Source organism: Chiloscyllium punctatum, chromosome 20, assembly GCF_047496795.1.
Source record: "Chiloscyllium punctatum isolate Juve2018m chromosome 20, sChiPun1.3, whole genome shotgun sequence".
In the NCBI taxonomy this organism is placed as follows: domain Eukaryota; kingdom Metazoa; phylum Chordata; class Chondrichthyes; order Orectolobiformes; family Hemiscylliidae; genus Chiloscyllium; species Chiloscyllium punctatum.
In genome coordinates, this window is record NC_092758.1 from 42489774 (window position 1) to 42511709 (window position 21936).

The 21936-nt window shown below is 40.0% G+C and overlaps 1 protein-coding gene across 2 annotated transcripts in view; it reads right to left on the reverse strand.

Annotated features, from left to right (window-relative positions):
• Positions 1 to 21936, reverse strand: part of LOC140492083 (glutamine--fructose-6-phosphate aminotransferase [isomerizing] 2-like) — an 85924-nt gene that overhangs the window by 22427 nt on the left and 41561 nt on the right. For both annotated transcript variants that reach the window (XM_072590785.1, XM_072590786.1), the window contains 6 exons: positions 19406 to 19467; positions 15906 to 15985; positions 9673 to 9793; positions 4407 to 4570; positions 2978 to 3073; positions 2755 to 2852 (listed from right to left, as the gene is read on the reverse strand). In XM_072590785.1, the coding sequence (XP_072446886.1) occupies positions 2755 to 2852; positions 2978 to 3073; positions 4407 to 4570; positions 9673 to 9793; positions 15906 to 15985; positions 19406 to 19467 (621 nt within the window). The remainder of the gene's footprint in view (positions 1 to 2754; positions 2853 to 2977; positions 3074 to 4406; positions 4571 to 9672; positions 9794 to 15905; positions 15986 to 19405; positions 19468 to 21936) is intronic.

The window sequence follows — 21936 nt, forward strand, 5'->3', positions numbered from 1 at the left end:
GTTCCCTGGCTTGTCCTTACCACCCTTCTTAAACAGTGGCATCACGCTAGTCAACCTCCAGTCTTCCAGCATCTCACCTGTGACTATCGATAATACAAATATCTCAGCAAGAGGCCCAGCAATCACTTCTCTAGCTTCCCACAGAGTTCTAGTGTACACCTGATCATGTCCTGGGGATTTATTTACCTTCAACCGTTTCAAGACATCCAGCACTTCCTCCTCTGTAATATGGACATTTTGCAAGATGTCACCATCTATTTCCCTACAGTCTATATCTTCCATATCCTTTCCCACAGTAAATACTGATGCAAAATACTCATTTAGTATCTCCCCTATTTTCTGTGGCTCCACACAAAGGCTGCCTTGCTGATCTTTGAGGAGCCCTATTCTCTCCCTAGTTACCCTTTTGTTCTTAATATATTTGTAAAACTTTTTGGATTCTCCTTAATTCTATTTGCCAAAGCTATCTCATGTCCCCGTTTTGCCCTCCTGATTTCCTTCTTAAGTATACTCCTACTTTCTTTATACTCTTCTAAGGATTCACTCGATCTATCCTGTCTATACCTGACATATGCTTCCTTCTTTTTCTTAACGACACCCTCAATTTCTTTTGTCATCCAGCATTTCCTATTCCTAACAGCCCTTCCTTTCATCCTAACAGGAATATACTTTCTCTGGTTTCTCATTATCTCATTTCTGAAGGCTTCCCATTTTCGAGCCGTCCCTTTACCTGCGAACATCTGCCCCCAATCAGCTTTCGAAAGTTCTTGCCTAATACTGTCAAAATTGGCCTTTCTCCAATTTAGAACTTCAACTTTTAGATATGGTCTATCCTTTGCCATCATTATTTTAAATCTAATAGAATTATGGTCGCTGGCCCCAAAGTACTCCCCCACCGACACCTCAGTCGCCTGCCCTGCCTTATTTCTCAACAGTAGGTCAAGTTTTGCACTCTCTCTAGTAGGTAAATCCACATACTGAATCAGAAAATTGTCTTGTACACACTTCACAAATTCCTCTGTTTGATTTGATTGCATTTAACGCTTTCAACATTCTTTTCCTGCATCATCCACAAAGGCAGCAGTGTGCACCACCTTCAAGATGCACTGCAGCAACTCACCAAGGCTCCTTCAACAGCCCCTTCCAAAACTGTAATCATTACCACTTAGAAGTACAAGAGCAGTGTATGTGGGGATGAACACCACCTCTTGTTTAAGCCATGGTGACTCGGAACTAGAGCACTGTTCCTTTGGATTCAACACACCGGAACTCCATTCTTAACAGCTCTGCAGATTTAATTACAACAAATCGTCTGCAGTGGTTCAAGAGGTAATTCACCATCCCCTTCTCAAAGGCAATTAACGATGTGCAATAAATGCTTGTCTAACCAGTAAACTCTACATCACATGTACAAATAATTTTGGTTCTCCTTCCACAACTTTGCAAACAGGAAATACAGATACAGCAATAGATGATATTTTTAAAGCACTTTCCAGGTATTCTGCCCCTCCCAATCTGTACTTGTGGAATGTGGTGGGAATTGTCACAACATTGCAGCAGCCCCTGAAAAAGTACAGGACATTGCTTACCTCTGCTGGCATCACAAGTTGCTGGGGGTGAAAGTTAGCTGCCAGATTTTTTTCCAGCTCAGTTTAACGAGCATGAACTTTTGGAAATACCAATTTGGTAAAATAAATTTACTTTAAATACGTTCTTCTTTAACAGATGTTTTAACAATTTCCTTTAGTTAATCTCAAATAAATTTTTGTGCATTGGCCTCCCCACCCCACAATCCTTTTAATGCTCCTGTTCCTTCTTGACACTTTTGATGTTAGGAAGACATGCAGTGAGGATTAGTACATAATTAGGATAAGCTTTTAAAATCAGGAAAGCATCAAATACAACGAATAAGTATTCTTTCCAATTGAATAATCTCTGTAATGAAAAGCAGGTCACAGAACTTCTGTGTAGCCAGTGAAGCATTTTTTGAAATTCTAGCTTCTTTCATATAATCCTCCTGAAAAATAATGTTCTGTGCATTTCTGGGCACTTCAACGCATCTTTAAGGAGCACTGTTTAGAATTAGAATCAGAATTAGGTTTATTGTCACGGAATCGTATCAGCACAGTTCGCAATGTTGCCACTTACAGCGCCGTCTAACGTACAAAGGTACCTAGGTATAGAATCTTAGGAATAAATTAGAAAAATAAAGAAATAAAAAAATTCAGCATTACAGTCCTTCACTCCATCTTACATAGAAGGTAGCGAGGTACAAAATCTTATGAATAAATTAGAAAAACAAAGAAATGGAGCTCTCTAGGTTATTCTCATTTTTACTTCAAAATTCAAGATGGGGCTTCTATATCAAACCTATGCTTTCCATATCCAAGAGGTATTCCTACATGTTTCAAGAGGGTATGTTGTCTACTTATTCACATTGTACATGTAGGTCTTTGATGTCCAAAGGAAAACCTAAATTACTTCATCATCAATTCTATGCAATTGACTAGTTATTTGTTGCCAGAAATGGACAAACATCAGTTTGAAGTTGCCTCAGAATGTCAAATAAAAGGTTAAGTGATGATAAGCGGAAGGTTTTTTTGGGAGGTGGGAGAAAAGAATTGAAAAATGAGCTAAATTTATGAGCTAATAGAATAAATCTAAAGCAGTGTTCTGAAAGGTAGTGTACTGAAAGGCAGCTGCAGCTTAGACTTTGAAGAAGTGCAAAGCACCCTGTTGAATATTCAAACTTACTGCAACTGCCGAATGGTAACTAGTTCCACAGCCAATCAAAAGCAAGCGCCTGCACCTTTTTATGTCTTTGAGGTGGTCTTTCAATCCACCCAGTATAACTGTAAAAGAAAAGAATGATTGTAAAACTCAATAGATCTTCATTTGTTAGAAATTGTGCATTCGACATCAATTGACAATTTGATCGATAATAGTGAAACTGGTTTTTGGTTCAAAAATACAATACCTGTGCTTGTTTCAATGTTTACTCTTCCTCGCAAAGTATTAACAATAGATTCTGGCTGTTCAAAGATCTCTTTCTGCATGAATGTACTGAAGTTACCTGCATCAAAAAAATTGAATGCACTGATACACTTGAAAATTGTCACATTAATAAATGTTTAAAACATTCAAATCAATTGGTAAATTTACAGCTCATAAATAATACATAATAATTTATTATTTACAAAAGGCTGTAGGTCATCCTCAATCTAGCAGGGGATATAAAGATCAACCAAATAGGATTGAGAAATTTAAGGAAATAATTTAAATATATCCGAACACAGGTGGACATAAAAATTGTAGGGTAAATAAAGATTTATACACTCCTTCAGTACAATCCTAATCGGAATCTGTGCCTAGAAAATTAGTCAACAATTCCAAGTTCGCCGACATTTAAGTTCATCATTTATTAAGCCTTGTTGGATGAACAAATTCCTGCAGAAACTGTGAAAGCAGTAGTAGCTTCCTTCTCAAATTAAAAAAAAAGAACAAAAAATGCTGCTTAAAATCAGTTGGCCTGGAAGCTTTTGTGGAGAAAGAAATAGAGTTAACATTTTAAGTTGTCAACCTGTTGACAGAACCCAGTGCCCACTCTGATACCAATAAGATAATGAAAAGTTAACAATATGTATGATGCAGATTTACGGATGCACTGTGAAGACACAAAAATTACAGGTGAAAATTTACGCTCAGAAAAACATTACAGGGAAAAATACTACCAGATTAGATTAGTAAAAAAAGTTGATAAATATGGTATGAGAACATTAAAAGAGAAACAGGGAGACAAACAAGAGTAGGTAGGGAGAGGGAAGACATGGTTCTCAAAAATGCTACAAATTCATGTTGATTTTACTTAAGAAATAAAAACCAAATAAGTGCGGATGCTGGAAATCAGAAACAAAAACAGAAATTGCTGAGAAAACTCAGCAGGTGGAGAGAAATCAGAGTAAACAACCCTTCTTCAGAACTTCAGACGTTCTGATGCTGACAGGATAATGGAAAGTTAACAACGTCTATGATGCATGATGTTCTGAGGAATTCTCAGCAATTTCTGTTTTTGATTTTACTTGAACTGGGTTTCTATTACCTTGTGTATTGAAGCAAATTTATGGTTTAAGTGGTTAATGCTCCTAAGGAAAGCGTTATTACTCATCATATGTGTAATATTTCAGCATTACAACTCGAAAAGAAATCCAAGGAATTCTTAAGTACACTAGTGATCCACACAAAATACTGGCAGATTTAACTGACTGATGTAAGCAAACATTGATTTATTCTGACTTATCAGCAGGGAAAACAGAGTTCAGCTACATTCATTTATACTGTAACACATTTACAGATGTCTGCTGATTGCTTTTAACTTGGGTGCATATTGACTTGTAAACTCCTCTCACCTTTCATTATTTGATGCAATTCCATTTGCAGCGTGTGTATGGCTCTTGATTTTATATCACCCACTGATCTTTCGATTCGGTGAATGGAGAGGCAACCATTAGCCACTGCAGCAATGTCATCATCTTCCAAAAATATAACTTTCTTAGTATGCTCAATGATTGCACTGTTGGAATGATGATTAAATAGTATTATAACTACTTAACAGAGAAAGTTATATATTTAAGTAACAGCACAATTGTAAAAATGAAATATTCTCTGCATTGCAGTTATAAATTATTTCCTGTATATGTGTATTGCAGCAACTGATATTTTCAAACTTTTTCTGGTTAAATTTTCTTTTAATTCATATGTGTGGGATGTCAGCATCACAGGCTGCCCAGCATTTATTGCCTGTTCCTAGTTGATCTTGAGAAGCTGGTGGTGAGCCACCTTCTTAATTTGCTGCAGTTCAAATGCTGTAGGTAGACCCACACTGCCCTTAGGGAGGGAATTTCAGAATTTTGACCCCGCGACAGTGAAGGAATGGGGATATATTTCCAAGCCAGGATGGTGAGTAGTTTGGAGAGGAACTTGCAGGTGATGGTGTTCCCATGTACCTGCTACCTGTGCTTTTCTAAATAAAGGTGGTTGTGATTTTGGAAGGTGCTGTCTAAGGATCTTTAGTCAATTTCAGCATTGCATCATAGGCTACAAGAGCAAATCAGAGGCTAGGAATACTACAGTGAGTAACTCGCCTCCTGACTCCCCAAAGCCTGCCCACCATCTACAAGGTGCAATTCAGCTGCGTCACAAATACTCCCCAATTGCCTGGATAGGCCTGGATGGGTGTAGCTCAAACAATATTCAAGAAGCTTGACACCATCCACAACAAAATAGCTTACTTGATCAGCAATGCATCCAAAAACATCATGTAGCTGCACTCCTGCTACTAATTGTCAGTGGTGGAGTGAATGGATGCTTTTGAATGCATTGCAAATCAAGTAAGCTGTTTTGTTATGGATGGTGTCAAGCTTCTTGAATGTTGTTTGAGCTACACCTATCCAGGCAAGTGGGGAGTATTTGTGACACAGCTGAATTGTACCTTGTAGATGGTGGACAGGTTTTGGGGAGTCAGGAAATGAGTTACTCGCTGTAGTCTTCCTAGTCTCTGATTTGCTCTTGTAGTCACTGTATTTACATGGCAAGTTGAGTTTCTGGTCATTGTCAGTCCAATGGATGTGTTGACAGAAAGGCATGGGGAGGTTTTTGGGGCACCGTTTTGATGGGGATTCTGGGCAAGCCAATTATGGGAATTGGAGTCAACCTGCTGCAAGGCAGAGGGGAGAGAATTGTGAATTGGGGAGACAATTCAATCAAAGATGGGAGACAACGCAACTTGGAGGGGGAAGTGATCATTGACAGCGACCACCGCCCTGGCTACAATGGGGAAACAGTGCAGGTGTGCAATAAAGCTGAAAAATGGCAGCTGTCATGCTTTTTTTCTGTGGTGGAGCAGGCTCTACTTCTCCATAATGTGAGGCTTTTCAAGGGGCAATAGCATTAAACAGCCAATCAAACATGTTAACGACATCTGTGACATGTGACCTCGTGCATTAACCTGCAGTATTGACAAACAATCTTGACCAGCTTATTCCACATTCCAAATTGATGCTACTAATGGCTGTGATGCACAGATAATGTCAGTTTAACTGCACAGATTCACCTTAGTTCCAAAAGTTGCAAACATCTTCCAAGATTTCATAGCTTGCTACACACTTCACACCTTGTACTGTAAAATGTCCAGACCATTATCAATATGCAATGCTGCCTTTTTTTGAGTATTATGAAGGTTGGGAGTTGGGGGAAGAGGTTGTCATTATTGCTGCCACCTGTACTCTCTCCAATGTATGTGCACCAAAAGCCTTGAATCAGCCTTGAGTCTGACTTGTGTTAACAATGTTTCATTGTAGAGGCATCCTTGTTGGAAGCCTCCATGTCTCAATGTTTTGAGGATGTTGTTTCAATGATATTTACGTTTGTTGCAATTGTTGGATGATCAGTTTACTAAGGCGCTGTTTTGTTGCTTACATTATTCAACTATCCTTATTAGTACTGTCCCCAGTGAAACCAAGAGAAGTTGTTGTCATTGCTGTGGCTGCTGCACTAAAGGTTGTGACACAAGTGGATGATAAACATATGTGTCTGGAAGCCAAAAACTAGCATCAACCTCCAGCCTTCCAATGAGTTGTTAATAGCCATAGGTGCCCTTGTGATGAGATGAAGATGTAGGAGAGCAATAGTCACTCATCTTTCATGGAATGCTGCACAAATGAAAGAGGGGCAGTGCCCTGTATTCTGTGTGGAGGTGACAGTCAGAATGCATTGTGGTGAAGTACAATATATTTGTATACTGTTGGCATGGTGGCTCAGTGGTTAACACTGCTGTCTCATAGCGACAGGGACCTGGATTCGATTCCAGCATCGGGTGACTGTGTGAGTTTGCACATTCTCCCCGTGTCTGTGTGGGTTTCCTTCCACAATCCAAAGATGTGCATGTTAGATGAATTGGCCATGCTAAGTTGCCCATAGTGTTCAGGGATGTGTAGTTTAGGTGCATTATTCAGGGGTAAATGTAGAGTAATATGGTAGGGAAATGGGTCTGAGTGAATTACTGTTCAAAGGGTCAGTGTGGACTTGTTGGGCCAAATGGCCTGTTTCCACATTGTGGGGACTCTATGATATACATGTATCTGTAATTTCTTAACTGAGGCCAACAAGGGTCCTGAGGTGACTCCTCATGTCAGATTCTCATGCAGGAAGTTTTGACATTATTCAAAAGATGCTGTTTCTTCATTGGATTGTTGGCTCTGGACAATTGAGGAACATAACAAAGCTATGTGATGGATGATGAGGACCTGATTAAGCTGCAACATTGCATGAGTAGGGAAATGAGAATGTTCTTCAGAATAACGGCACTGCAATATCAGCCAAAGCAATACAGGCAGGATTTCGTCATGAACCTCATTTGATGGAACTGAGATGTGTGAAGTTATCTCTTGCTGACTGTAAATATCTTGACATTGCAAAGGCGAGCACCCACTGTATAATCGCAACTGCAAATGCAACTTCATGCTTTGATCCTTTAATACTTGACCTGTTTTATAAATGTTAAATGTATACACTGTGCATTATCTGAAGCTGTCTCATTCAATCATGATAGTATGAGCACTTCATGCTAGTATGAGCACTAAGGAAAGAATAGCTATCGTTCAGACAGAGATGAAACATTGTGTGGTGCTAAAATTGACTTTCTGCCTCATTCTTGTAGCTTTAGCTAGAATGGCAGTTGCTCACATAACTGGTGATTAAAAGTGAACACATATTTGCAATTGTGATGACTTATTTGCAGTCAACTTTTACCCATTCCACCTATGTGCTCTCAGGAGATATTCTTCCACCTTTCTCTCTCATTACAAATAGATGCAGTCTTGGAGTCTGCAGCTGGCGTGGAGGGAGCACTCCCAGTATTGCAGCTTGTTGGATTGTGAGTTTGGGGTGAGCTTTCCCAATGGCACTTATGGTTAAAGGACTCAGACATGTTGAAAATGGATGTCCTGCTATGGACTCACCCTCAAATAACATTGAAGGTCTAGGTAGGGGTGTCTAGTGGTTCCCCTTCTGACTGGGTGACTACTGATGCCACACTGTCTCCTTTTGAGGAAAGGCACATGCAGTGAGGTTCTTCATTGCCTACCGCCTTGTCATTGGTGATGAGTATCAATGGCTACACTGATGAAGGCCTGTTGTATATTTGGCAAACACTGAGGAAATTGGACCTCTGCATCCATAGCATTTGCCAACCTGTCCATGCAATCAGTCAGGCATGCAGGGTACAGGTATTGGTGGGCTTCCATAACCTTCCATCCACTTCTCTGAGTGTGCCCCTGCAAACTTACTAGCTGCTCCTGTGTCTATACTTTTTAATGACATCATTAGGGCTGATACTATAAAGTTCTCTCCTTCCTGAGGCTGGGCAGGTGCCTGGCATTCGTCGAATGCCAGCAACCTGGGACATTACTTCCTTAATCGGCTACAGAGATGTGCTGACCGAATGTTCTTCAGTATCTGACCTGATAGAGGGTGCAGGAAGCAGCTTTTCTGGTGCTTCTGCTGAGGGATCTGTGGTTTCTTCCTCAGGGATGGAGGAGGGAATGATGTCCTAAGGGGCTGCTTTCTTCAGAAAGAAACTGGGCAGATGCCACTAGTCTCTGGAATAGACGAGACAGAGTAATTTGTGAAATGGGGCAAAAGTGCAGGGATGTTAAAAAAACTCAGCCACAGTACTGGTAATGGGAGTACAATGCAGAAGTTGTCAATAAACCTTATTTTGTTGTTGAGTCATGGAAGTCTTAACACTATTTGAATAGTCATTGTCATCTCGCAGTAAGACAAAGACTCACTGCACATTGGAGGCGAAGATGTGAATGCTGGGGAGCTCACCATCTGTCTTTACCTTAAAGAGGGTCAATTGCTCCTAGAATGACACTAAGGGAGAGATTGCATGGGATGCAAATTGGCTGTCACAGCTGATGTGCTGGAACAGTTGGGGGGAAAGGTGTTCAGATGAGTGAGTGGGAAGTGCAGATACAATGCAAGGTTAGTGGTCTGACATGATTGTATGGGTGCCAGTGAGTGAGGGTAGATGATACTTGAAATAGTGAGGGTGGTAGACTGTGAGCCTTGGTGGAAGTAGGTACGGAATGAAGTTAGAGTCAATGTGTGATAGCAGAGAGAAGATAATGAAGTACCCTTGTGGAGTGGAGAAGGTCATTGACATATTTTACTCCAGATCATGGATATCACACTGACCCCTATGGTAACCTCAGACAAGGCTAGCAAGGTCAGGTGCCATGGTCTCCTCTGGCAGTGAATGGCAATTCCTGGCTTGCAGTATTTGACTTGGTTTGTGGCTGGAAATTTATATGGCGCCTGTGATGCAAAGCCTGTCAGGTCCTGGAAGTAGCGAGTATTCTCATTACTGATGAGCCCAAGGTAGCAGGGTGTGCAAACATAGAGGTATAGTGCATACATACATGAGATGAGGAACGGAGAATTGACCTCAAAAACATGCCAGAATTCTTATGAAGAAACCTGCATTAAACTCGCTAAAACTGACATTTATTTTGGTTAAATTCAACCTGTCCTTTTGTGTTCTGAAAACATCAGCGGAGATTACAATTTGGATTTTCAAAAAGAATGCATTAAAAGAATTGCTTTTGTGCTTACCTAGCATCAGATGCAAAGTAAAATTCAATGGCTTTTTCCTCTCCAGTCGGATGTAGGCACTTGAAATGTTCTGTCTCAGTTTGATCTGTCTTGCTTGTACATCCATTATTGATATTTTTGTCTAGAGTGAAATGAACTTCAGGAAATCATTTGGTGGAACAGTTTTGTGCTAAAAATAAATTAACACACTGGAAAATAAGAAACTCACTTCTAAAATAAGAGATAATGAAAACTACTATCACTCAGTCTAAGATTTTGTCATGGAAATTTCAAAGTGCAGTGTGTTTTTGAGTACCCAGACTTTGAGATGAAAATGAAGATGCTGCCTAGCCTCTCAGGTACATGTGCAAGATCTCATGGCTGTTTGAAGAAAGAAAGGGAGTTCTCTTGCTATTGTGGTTAATATTTATGCTTCAATATAACTTGAATTGGTTATTTATCTAATTGCTGTTTGTTGAATCATGTTGTGTACAATTGGCTGCCACGATTTTCTATATTACAACAAGAACCACGTTTGGCAAAAGTAATTAATTGGCTGTGAAGCGCTTTGGGACTTCCTAAAATATAAGACTGTATTCTTTTAATTTCAATTTGATTGATGATTAGTTTGAGTAAAGCCAGTAAGGAAGCTTCCTCACTAGACAAGTTTAATTATATCTCCAATCAAGATTGTTATGGACTAAGCCAGATCACTCAAAACATTCTTAAGCAGGCAGCCCAGACCATTACTTTACAATTTATTTCGGTAAGTGTAGTGACAATTATTCGGAGTAAGATAACTAGGTTGACTACTAGATTTTAAAACAGACAAAAATTTATTCACAAAAATTACACAATGAAACACAAAAGAACAAAGAACCCCTACAGAACTCAGCCTATCCAACTAGACTTAATTATGCTGTTCTGAATATACACAACAGTCCCATTAAGCAAACTCCTTTTAAAAACAGTATAAATGGAACACATGCTTACAGTTTGAAGTTGAAGGGCAGAAACAGAGGGAGAGAGTTTCCACAGAGCTCCCTGTTGAACTTCTCACCAGGCCAGACCGAACTAAAACTGCTCAGCTGGAGAGCTGACCTTTCATTATACAGGTCACTTCTAAAATATGACCACTTTGGACTGAAGTCTCATCTGTTTACATCTAAACAAAAGGCCTCTCAAAATCCTTTTCATGTCTGTACCAAACCAGACCGATCAGAACCCAGCCCGGTTTATTGCCACTCTAAAAAACCTCAAGGACAAGCCTTTAGGAAAAAATGTGACCAGCTTTGTGACACCTCCCTCCTTTAAAAAAAATGAAACATCAATACTAGAAGATGGCCTCATTTTTAACCCTTCAAAACCCGGTTAGTAGTCTAAACACACATACACACCATACTAACTATACTATAAACATGCAAACATGCACAACCACATGCAAATTCAGGTCACGGTACACCCACAACCGAACTCCTCCGTGTCTCATTCAAGTCTCGATAACACATCGGCAATCACGTTTTTGCAACGTGCCGCTTGCACAGTTGTCAAATTGAATGGCTGCAACAACAAGCTCCATCTAAACAGTCTGGCATTTTTGTCCTTAAATTTTTCCACAAATGTCAATGTTTGTGATCAGTGTATATGATTGTCTCAGATGCATTGCTGGTAATATAGACACTGAAATGTTATAATGCCAACACCAAGCTTAAAGTCTCTTTTACACCATTGAATATTTCTGTTGATGAACATTCAACTTCCTGGAAAAATACCCAATGGATCTTTCTATCCCCTCATTCTCCTCCTGCAGGAGCACCACACTGACACCCACAGTACTGGCATCGATAGCCACATTGAAAGGCTTCGTGTAATCTGGTGTAGCTAATACTGGGGCAATGGGTAACACAGTTTTTAGGCTGTCAGATGCCTTTTGACAGTCCGTTGTCCACTGAAACTTCTTGTCCTTTTTTAACAATTTGGTGAGTGGAGCAACCACACTGCTAAAGTTCAGCACAAACTTTTCATAAAATCCACTCAACCCCAGGAACCTCAGCGCTGCTCTTTTTGTCGACAGTGTGGGAAATTCCCTTATTACTTTAGTTTTGCATCTCGTGGGGTCATTTGTCCATGTCCAACAACATGACCCAGGAAGGTGACTTGTGCTTTGGCAAATTCACTTTTAGCTAGGTTTACCACCAATAAGACTGATAAATGTTGTGAATGTTCTTCCGTGAGTGACCAAAAATCACCAGGTCATCAATATACACCATGGTGAATCAGCTATATCATTTGCAAGGACAAATTGTATTTCTGGAGCTGAGAGTTGTCCAGTACTTTTACCACAAATTCTTCTCTGGACTGTCTAGCCTCACTTTACATAACTGAGCACTTTTTGACTCATCATAAATTCCTTTTACAAGTACATTCTCAGGCAATCATCCCTCAGGAGCGCATATCTCCTCATCCATCAGCATTACAGACTGAGAGGACTCTGTGTCCCTTAATATTGTAATCTCCTTACCTACTGCTCCTGACTTATGTGAAGAGCTTTACCCTTTGCATATATATTTTTTAAGCAGATCTGGCACTTCCTCCTTAATCAACCTTTGATCATCTTGTATACTCTGAGGCACTTGTCTAACTTCCCTTGCGCTTTTTTGTTACTAGTCCAACAAAACGTCCAGGCTTGTCTGGTTTTCCTACGTCTGGCCTTCGCCTAGCCCACCAACACGTGATTTCGTGTGGTCTACTTTATTACAATGAAAGCACTGGTGCTTTTTAACTTCTTTGTTCCCCCCCCCAAAAAAGGGTTTACTTTTTACCCTGTGGTAAGTTCTTATGATCTTCACTGAGATCTACCTTTACCTTTCCACGTGAGGATTTTTCTTTGCCCCAATTTTTTAGATTAGATTAAATTAGATTCCTTACAGTGTGGAAACAGGCCCTTCGGCCCAACCAGTCCACACCGACCCTCTGAAGAATAACCCACCCAGAACCATTTCCCTCCTAACACTAACACTAGTCGGCAATTTAGCATGGCCAATTCACCTGACCTGTACATCTTTGGATTGTGGGAGGAAATCGGACCACCCGGAGCAAACCCAGGCAGACACAGGGAGAACATGCAAACCCCACACAGACAGTTACCCGAGGCTGGAATTGAACCTGGAACCTTGGTGCTGTGAGGCACTGTGCCACCCTAATTCTATCCCTCGTGGACTGAAATTGATTCTGGAAGCAAAACCAAGTTTTATGGACCAGCTCATAATTATCGGCCACTTCAGCTGCTAACCTTGCTGTTTTAACTTTCTGCTCTTCCACATGGGTTCACACTATTTCAGGCAGTGAATTTTTGAATTCCCCACTAAAGTTACCTTCAGCCTTTATCTCCAGCCTTTTAAGCTGACTTTCCTTTTTAAGTGTCAGTTTTTGAAGTTCAAAAGCCCTCTCCTTTTCTTTCTCTGCCTTCTTTTTTTCCCTCTCTTCTGCTTCTAATCATATCTCAAACGGTATAATTTCTGCTGCCCTTTCCTTATCTCTTGCCTCTATCTCAAGCTGCTCCATTTGCAATTGAATTCTTGCCATCTCTATAGATTCTGATGGTTTCTCCAGCAAATTTAAATGCTGAGCTACTGCTGTAATTATCTCTCCTTTCCTCACAGAAGCAGGCAGTTCCGATTCCAGCTTCTCGGCTAAGTCTTGTAACTTGGTCTTATTCGTTTTTTGCAAAACTTCCAAAGTCACTGCATCCACATTCAGAAATCTTCTGGCGACTGAAAGAGCCATTCTTATCCCAAGCTTTGTCTACCCAACCAAACCAACACCTGAAATAAAGACACTAGCGTCTACCACTCGCTGTTTGAAATCCCGGACAAGTCCCCAATCTGTTATGGTCTAAGCCAAACCACTCAAAACATTCTTAAACAGGCAGCACCAGACCATAACTTTGCAATTTGTTTCAGTAAGTGTACAGTGAAGTAAGTTAGCTAGGTTGACTACAAAATTTTAAAACAGACAGAAATGTATTCACAAAATTACGCAATGAAACACAAAGAACAGAATAATGAACCACTACATAATTCAGTCTATCCAAACTAGACTTAATTATGCTGTTCCAAATATACACAACAGTCCCAATAAGCAAACTCCCTTCTAAAACCAGTATAAATGGAACACATGCTTACAGGTTGAAGTTGAAGGGCAGAAAAGAGAGAGAGTTTCCACACAGCTCCCTGTTGAACGTCCTACCAGGCCAGACTGAACTAAAACTGCTCAGCTCAGCTAGAGCTGACTATTCCCCTTTCATTATACAGGTCACTTCTAAAGCATGACCACTTTGGCCTGAAGTCTCATCTGTTTACATATAAACAAAAGGTTTCTCAAAATCCTTTTCCTCTCCGTACCAAAGCAGACTGATCGGAGCCCAGCCGGTATATTGTCCTTCTGAAAAAAATCAAGGACAGAGTCTCCTTGAGCTAAGGACCAGTTTTTAGGGAAAAAAGGGACTAGTTTAGTGACAAGATTAATGATTCAACAATGGTAGCTTTAAGTATAGAAAAAGGGCTGAAATTTCTCAGCCCTGAGCAATGTGGTCAATGGCAAGACAGTTGGAAAAACACAGTGAGAGTGAAAAAATGAACTTCTCGACATCAAGAGAAAGAAGTTTGATTTTCCACCGAAGGTTTGAAGAGCAAGATGAAAATTTCACTCTTGATGGTGAAAGTCTCTCTTGCATGTATTTACATCTCATTAGCACCAAGTTTCACCTTGTTGATATGTACTCAGTCACTGCACTAGATTGGATCACCATGCTTTTCACTTGATGTTATAGCACTCATTCACTCTGAACCTAATTGAATGCTCACTACAAACCTATTTGAATCCCTGCCTTTCATTGTGCTGTCTTCCCTTTTTGTACTTTTTCCCTCAGTCAGAGATCCTAAGCTCATATTACAGCTGTATTGCACATCACTTAGCACAGGCAAAAATATATTAGAATTTTATAGGTTTCTGTGTGATCCCCCCTCATTTCCACAAACTCTGATGAATATAATCCTAACTGATCTTGTCTCTCCATTTATGGCAGTCCTATAATCAGTCAGGTAAACCTTCTTTATCAGATTTAGTTTATTAGTCCTTATTATTTAGGTTATAGTTCTTAAACAAATTTAGATTATTAGGGTAAACAAATCTAAATTTGTTTAAGAACTATAACCTGGTGTTGTGTGGTGTTTAATTAACGTTGTAAAAATATATCATTGCAACTCTATGAGACTGTAACCCTTTTACTATAAATTCTGTCATATGGTTATGTTCCACAACCACCTCATGAAGAGGCAGCGCCTCGAAAGTTAGTGCTTCAAAGTAAACCCGTTGGACTATAACAGCATTCAGAAAATAATCTGTCTGACTGTTTTTGCTTTCAAAATGGATAACCTCACATTTATCCAGATTATTAGGCATCTGCCATCTGTTAGCCCACTTACTGATCTTGTTCAAATCACACTGAACCTCACATGCATGGATCCCCGTGGAAACCCACGAGTCACTGATGGTCATTCAGAAAAAAAAACCAGTTTATTCGTACTCTTTGTTTTCCATTTGCCAGCCAGCTCTCAATCTATTTCTGTACATGACTTCCAATCCCATGCGCTTTAATTTACATGCTAATCACTTGTGCGGGATTTATCAAAAGCTTTTTGTAAATCCAAGTAAGCTACATCCACTGGCTCTCCTTTATCCACTCTATTAGTTACATCCTTAAAGGATTCCAGCAGATTTATCCAGCATGATCTCCCCTTCATAAATCCATGCTGAATCTGTATAATCTCATCACTGTTGTCAGGCTAACCATTCTATGATTCACTGTTTTCTCTCTGCCTCATTTCTTAAATATTGGCATTAGTTAGCTACCTTCCAAACCATAGGAACTGTTCCAGAATCTATAGAAATGTGGAAAATGACGACTATAACATCGGCTATTTCTAGGGCCATTTTCTTAAGTGCTCTGGGGTGAAGCTTATCAGGCCCTGACAATTTATCTGCCTTTACTCCCACTATTTTCCCCAACATCATTTCCATACTGATTTTTATTTCTTTCAATTCTTCCTTCCCATTAAGCCCTGTGTTCCCCCATATTTTTTGGACGTTAAAGCAATAGCCTTGGTATCTGGATTACTAACATAGTGACATTATTGCTAGGCCACTACCGCCCAACACTAACCGATCCACTTGTACAGTAAACGTCAACTTACATGTTTGGTACAGTATTGGAATCTGGTCAGTGGAGAGGTTGCACCTGCTACAAACACCAATCAGCAATGGGCTTCCTCGCCTGAGGAATAGAAGATAAACTTTTTTCTAGTTTAAATTGATAGCACATGAGAAATCAAGTCATTAGTAAACTTTCAAATTCACACAATGAACTTTTTATATAGCCTAATATCTACATTGTCCTCAGGTCTTCATCCTACACTTTATCTTGAACTCGTATAGAGGTACACATAGAGTCATAGAGATGTACAGCACGGAAACAGACCCTTCGGTCCAACTTGTCCATGTCGACCAGATATCCCAACCAATCTAGTCCAACCTGCCAGCACCCTGCCCATATCCCTCCAAACCCTTCCTATTCATATAGCGACTCAAATGCCTTTTAAATTTTGCAATTGTACCAGCCTCAACCACTTCCTCTGGCAACTCATTCCATGCATGTACCACCCTCTGTGAGAAAAGTTGCCCCTTAGGTCTCTTTTATATCTTTCCCCTCTCACCCTAAATCTATGCCCTCTAGTTCTGGACTCCTCCACCCCAGGGAAAAGACTTTATCTATTTATCCTATTCATGCCCCTCATAATTTTGTAAACTTTATAAGATCACCCCTCAGCCTCTGACGCTCCAGGGCAAACAATCCCAGCCTGTTTGATCTCTCCCTATAGCTCAAATCCTCCAACCTTGGCAACATCCTTGTAAATCTTTTCTGAACCCTTTCAAGTTTCACAACATCCTTCCGATAGGAAGGAGACCAGACTTGCACGCAATTTCCAACAGTGGCCTTACTAATGTCCTGTACAGCCACAACATTACCTCCCAACTCCTGTATTCAAAACTCTGATCAATAAAGGAAATCATACCAAATGACTTCTTCACTATCCTATCTACCTGCGACTCCACTTGCAAGGAGCTATGAACCTGCACTCCAAGGTCTCTTTGTTCAGCAACAGTCCCTGGGATCTTACCATTAAGTGTATAAGTCCTGCTAAGGTTTGCTTTCCCAAAATGCAGCACCTCACATTTAATTGAATTAAACTCCATCTCTCACTTCTCAGCCCATTGGCCCATCTGATCAAGATCCTGTTGTAATCTGAGGTAACCTTCTTTGCTGTCCACTACACCTCACAATTTTGGTGTCATCTGCAAACTTACTAACTATACCTCTTATGCTCACATCCAAATCATTTATATCATTGATGAAAAGTAGAGGACCCAGCACCGATCCTTGTGGCACTCCACTGGTCACAGGCCTCCAGTCTGAAAAACAACCTTCCATCACCACCCTCTGTTTTCGACCTTTGAACCAGTTCTGTATCCAAATGGCTAGTTCTCCCTGTATTCCGTGAGAACTAACCTTGCTGACCAGTCTCCCATGGGGAACCTTACTGAAATCCATACAGATCACATCTACCGGGTCAATACCACAAAGCCATTATAGTTACCATGTGTTGCCATCATTAGAGTAAACACAAGGGGAAGAGCAAGAGTGCCTGCTGAGCCTCGCAAGAAAGTATTGGGTCTCCGTCAAGGTTTTCTCTCCATCCTCTCAATATCTAGGCCATCTAACCTTCCAGCAGTCACCGACCTGATTGTCAAAGCCTACCTTTTTAGAACTGTGGCAACATCCTGCCATCAACTAAAGTCCTGGGGTTAAAATTGCAAGCCAGCCATCATTTGCTACTGGGCTCTGTTGGGTACCTGTAGGGTCAGCCTGAGTGTTGCACTCCTGAGCAAAGTTAGCCACCCTTCTCAGCTTACCGGACAACAATATGTAGACATTAAATCTGGTATCTTTTAAGATTAATAATAAAATAGGTAATTCAATTTGAAAGGAAATTAGATATTGCTTTAAGTACTTCTTTCACTCTTGTATAAATGATTTGGATGAAGGAGCCAACCATTTGGTTGCTACATTTGCTGACAACATAAATATAGGTGGGAAAGTAAATTGTGAAGAGGACATAAGAAGGTTACAAAGAGATATAGATACATTAAATGAGTGGGAAAAGATCTCGCAAGTGGGAGAGAATGTGAATCTGCCTATTTTGACAGGTTAAAGAAAAAAGGAAGCTTATTCTCTCAATGGGGAGAAATTGCAGGAGCTCCGAGATAGAGGGATCTGAGAGTCCTGGCATATGAATTGCAAAGGGGCTATATCGATACTGAAAGTAATTAAGAACTGTAACAGAACGTAAATGACTTTATATAGGAATTGAACACAAAGTAAGAAGGTTATGTTTCAGTTGTACAGGGCAATGTTGAAACCACATCCGAACTATTGTGAGCAGTACTAGCCTTCTTATTTAAGAAGGATGCAAGTATATTAGAAGCCACGCCCCCAATACTTGGCATGGGTGTGTTTCCTTATGAGGAAAGGTTAGGTTCATATCTGCTGGAAGTTAGAAGAGTAAGAGATTTGTATGAAATCAATAAGATCTGTTCTTGATAGAGTGTTTGGGAAAAGGATGTTTCTTCATGTGGAAGAATCTAAAATTAAGGGCCACTGTTTAAAAATAAGGAGTTACGAATTTCAGACAGAAGGTCAGGAGTCTTTGGAATTCTCTATATCAAAAGGCAGTGTCAGCAGCATCTTTGAATATTTTTTAAGGCAGACGTAGATAGATTTGAGATTAGCAAGAGAGTAAACAATTATCAGGAATAGTCAAGAGGAGACATAATCAGATCAGCAATGTTTTATTGAGGGGCCTATTCCTGCTCCTAATTTGTATGTTCATATGTTCAATGTTACTTTATTTTCTTGGTTTTTGACTTACATAAGCACCCCATACATTCTTTATAAATAGTCAGAAAGTAACCTCACGTTTGTACAAGAACTGCATTTAATATTGTGTCAAATTCGATCCATATGTAACTCTTTTTAGAGCTGTCTGGGAAAGAAGTTAAAGCTGGGGACAGTATCATTGACTATGACTAAGCATTTTAATTTATCATTAAAATGGTTCATAATAAATTCATTTTCATCAGTCATTACAGTACATTGTTATTTCAGTACTGAGCTATTCCGTGCTCATGTAAATTCAGACATTCAGGTTGCTGATGCAATAGAACTCAAGGTACCTTTTCCTTGTAGAAAGAATGCATCGGTTGCCTGGTTACACCGCTCTTTACACACACTTGTGTTATAGGTGTTCCTTACATATGTACTCAAGACAACTAATAGCCACCAGCTCTTGCTTTTAAACCTTAAATAATGACATTCACAAACTTAACAACATGTTTAACCAGACATTAACAGCTAACTACAATGCAGCAGACAATAATTAAAATACTTGACTTTAAATCAAAAACTGTAACAAAATGGTAAACATTTCCAAATAGACTTCAAGAGGCAAACATTGAAATTATAGTGATTATAAGCATGTTATGGCACACCCCTAGGGCAGGTGGAATTTGCACCCAGACTTTCTACAAAGAAACTCAAGCAGTGATCATTACATACATGACTTAACCTCAAACCAACCTAGCAGCAACAGCTTCACAGGGAAAATGAAGACTCTTGAAGACAACTGCAAATGCTCCTTCCTGCAAGTACAACAAATGTAATTTCTGATGTTAAATCATTTTTATTGTGATCTTAAGTGGAAGATTTAAGCATTACACAAAAATAATTATTAGAAAATCAATAACGCATTCTTAGTAAAGTTACACACAATGTTTTATTTGTGGGATGATGTAAACAAAGTAAAATCCACTCTTTTAGAGATGTATCCACAAAGTAAAAAGACCTTTGTCGCACAAGTCTCAGGACAATAGCCTCAAGAAAGTTATATGAGTCCTGTAATCAGCACAAAAGAATTAGCAGGCCCCAAAGTTGTGGAACCAAAATCCCAATTCAAATTTTCTATTTGTGTGATAACTTGCCTGGTGGTGACATAGCTAGGTAGTACAACCACAATGGCATGGACAAATAGAAAGCCAAAATATCATTTAAAAATTGCAGTTACTGCCCTCATCTCAAAAATTAGGTCACGGTGTTTGCCCATGCAGTAGCAAAAAAAGATACCAGAGTTTCAAATTCTGTTTAGAACTGACCCATTGCAGTACTAACTGAAATCATTGGTACTAATTAAATGTATTTTATTTCAGTTAATACTTAACTACAACAATATTAGGCAGGAACTGGAGAGTGTTCATTGGAGGTGGCTGTTTGAGGGTAAATCCGCATTGGACATGTGGGAATATTTCAAATGGCAGTTGATAAGAGTTCAGAAATGGCACGTTCCTGCTGGAATCAAGGATTGGTATAGTAAATTATGTGAACCTTGGAAGAGAAGCAATGTCATGACCTTGGTCAAAAAGAAAGCAAACATACATAAGGTCTAGGAAGATGGGAACTGACGAAGCCCTTGAAGTATATAGGATTGTAGGTAAGAACTTAAGCAGAGAATTAGAAGTGCTAAAAACAGTAATGAAAAGTTGTTAGCAAACAAGACTAAGGAGAATCTCGAGGCTTTTTATGCATATATAAAAAGCAAGAGGATAGCCAGGGAAAGGGTTAGCCCACCCTCAAAGGCAAAGGAGAGAATGTGTGTGTGGAGCCAGAAGAGGTAGGTGAGATCTTATATGAATACTTTGTATTGGTATTCACCAAAAGGAACAAATTGGTGGAGGGTGATCTCAGGGTAGGGAGTGCTGAATTTCTAAGTCAAGTTGCTATTTAAAAGGTGTTGTGAATCTTAAAAAGTATTAAGATAGATAAGTCCCGGGGTCTTGATGGGACCTATCCCAGAATATTGAGGGAGACAAGACAATAAGTTGCTGGACAGACATTTTTGTATCCACTTTGGCCGCAGGTGTTGTCCCGATATTTAAAAAGGGAAACAGGAATTATCCAGGAAATTGCAGACCTGAGAGCCTCATGACAGTGGTAGGGAAATTACTGAAAAAGATTCTTAGGGACAAGATTTAGAAGCACATGGACTGTTTAGCGATAAAGAGCATAGTTTTGTGTGGGGGAGGTCATGCCTCACTAACTTGATTAAGTTTTTTTGAGCAGGAGATGAAGATGATTGATGAGGGAAGAGTGGTTGAGGTTGTCTACATGATTTCAGTAAAGCCTTTGACAAGTGAAGTCACATAGTATCAGGGGTGAGTTGGCAAGTTGGATAAAGAACTGGCTTAGTCATAGGAAACAGAGGGTAGTGGTGGAAGGATGGTTTTTGGAAAGGAGGTCTGTGACTAGTAGTGTTCCACAGAGATCAGTCCTGGGCTCTCTGCTGTTTATGGTCAACATAAATTATTTGGAGGAAAATGTAGCTGGTCGAATTAGTAAGTTTGCAGATGATACAAAGATTGGTGGAGTTCCGCATAGAGAGGAGGATTGTCAGAGAACGTAGATCGGTTGGAGGCATGGGCAGAAAAATGGTAGATGGAGTTTAATCCGGACAAATGTGAGGTGATGCACTTTGGAAGGTCAGGTACTGATGGAAATTATACAGTGAATGGCAGAACCCTTAGGAATATTGATATGCAAAGGGATCTGGGCATGCAGATCACTGAAGGCAGCGACGCAGTTAAATAAGGCCTATAGCATGCTTGCCTTCAAAGGCAGGGGGCATTGAGAATTACGATGGACAATTTATGCTGCAGCTTTATAGAACTTTAGTTAGGCCACACTTGGAATAGTGCATACAGTTCTGGTCACCACATTACCAGAAGGATGTGGATGCTTTGGAGCGGGTACAGAAAAGGTTTACAAGGATGCTGGCTGGTATAGGGGATTTTAGCTATTAAGAAAGTTTGGATAGACTGAGATTGTTTTCACTGGAACGCAGAAGGTTGAGGGACAACCTGAAAGAAGTTTATAAAATTGTCAGTGGCATGGATAGAATGGAAAGTATGATGCTTTTTCCCAGGGTGGCTGCGTCAATTACTCGGGGGTCACAGGTTCAAGGTGGGAGGGGGGAAGTTTAAAAGAGATGTGTGAGACATGTTTTTCACAAAGGGTGGTGAATGCCTGGAGTTTGCTGATAGAGGAGGTAGTAGAAGCAG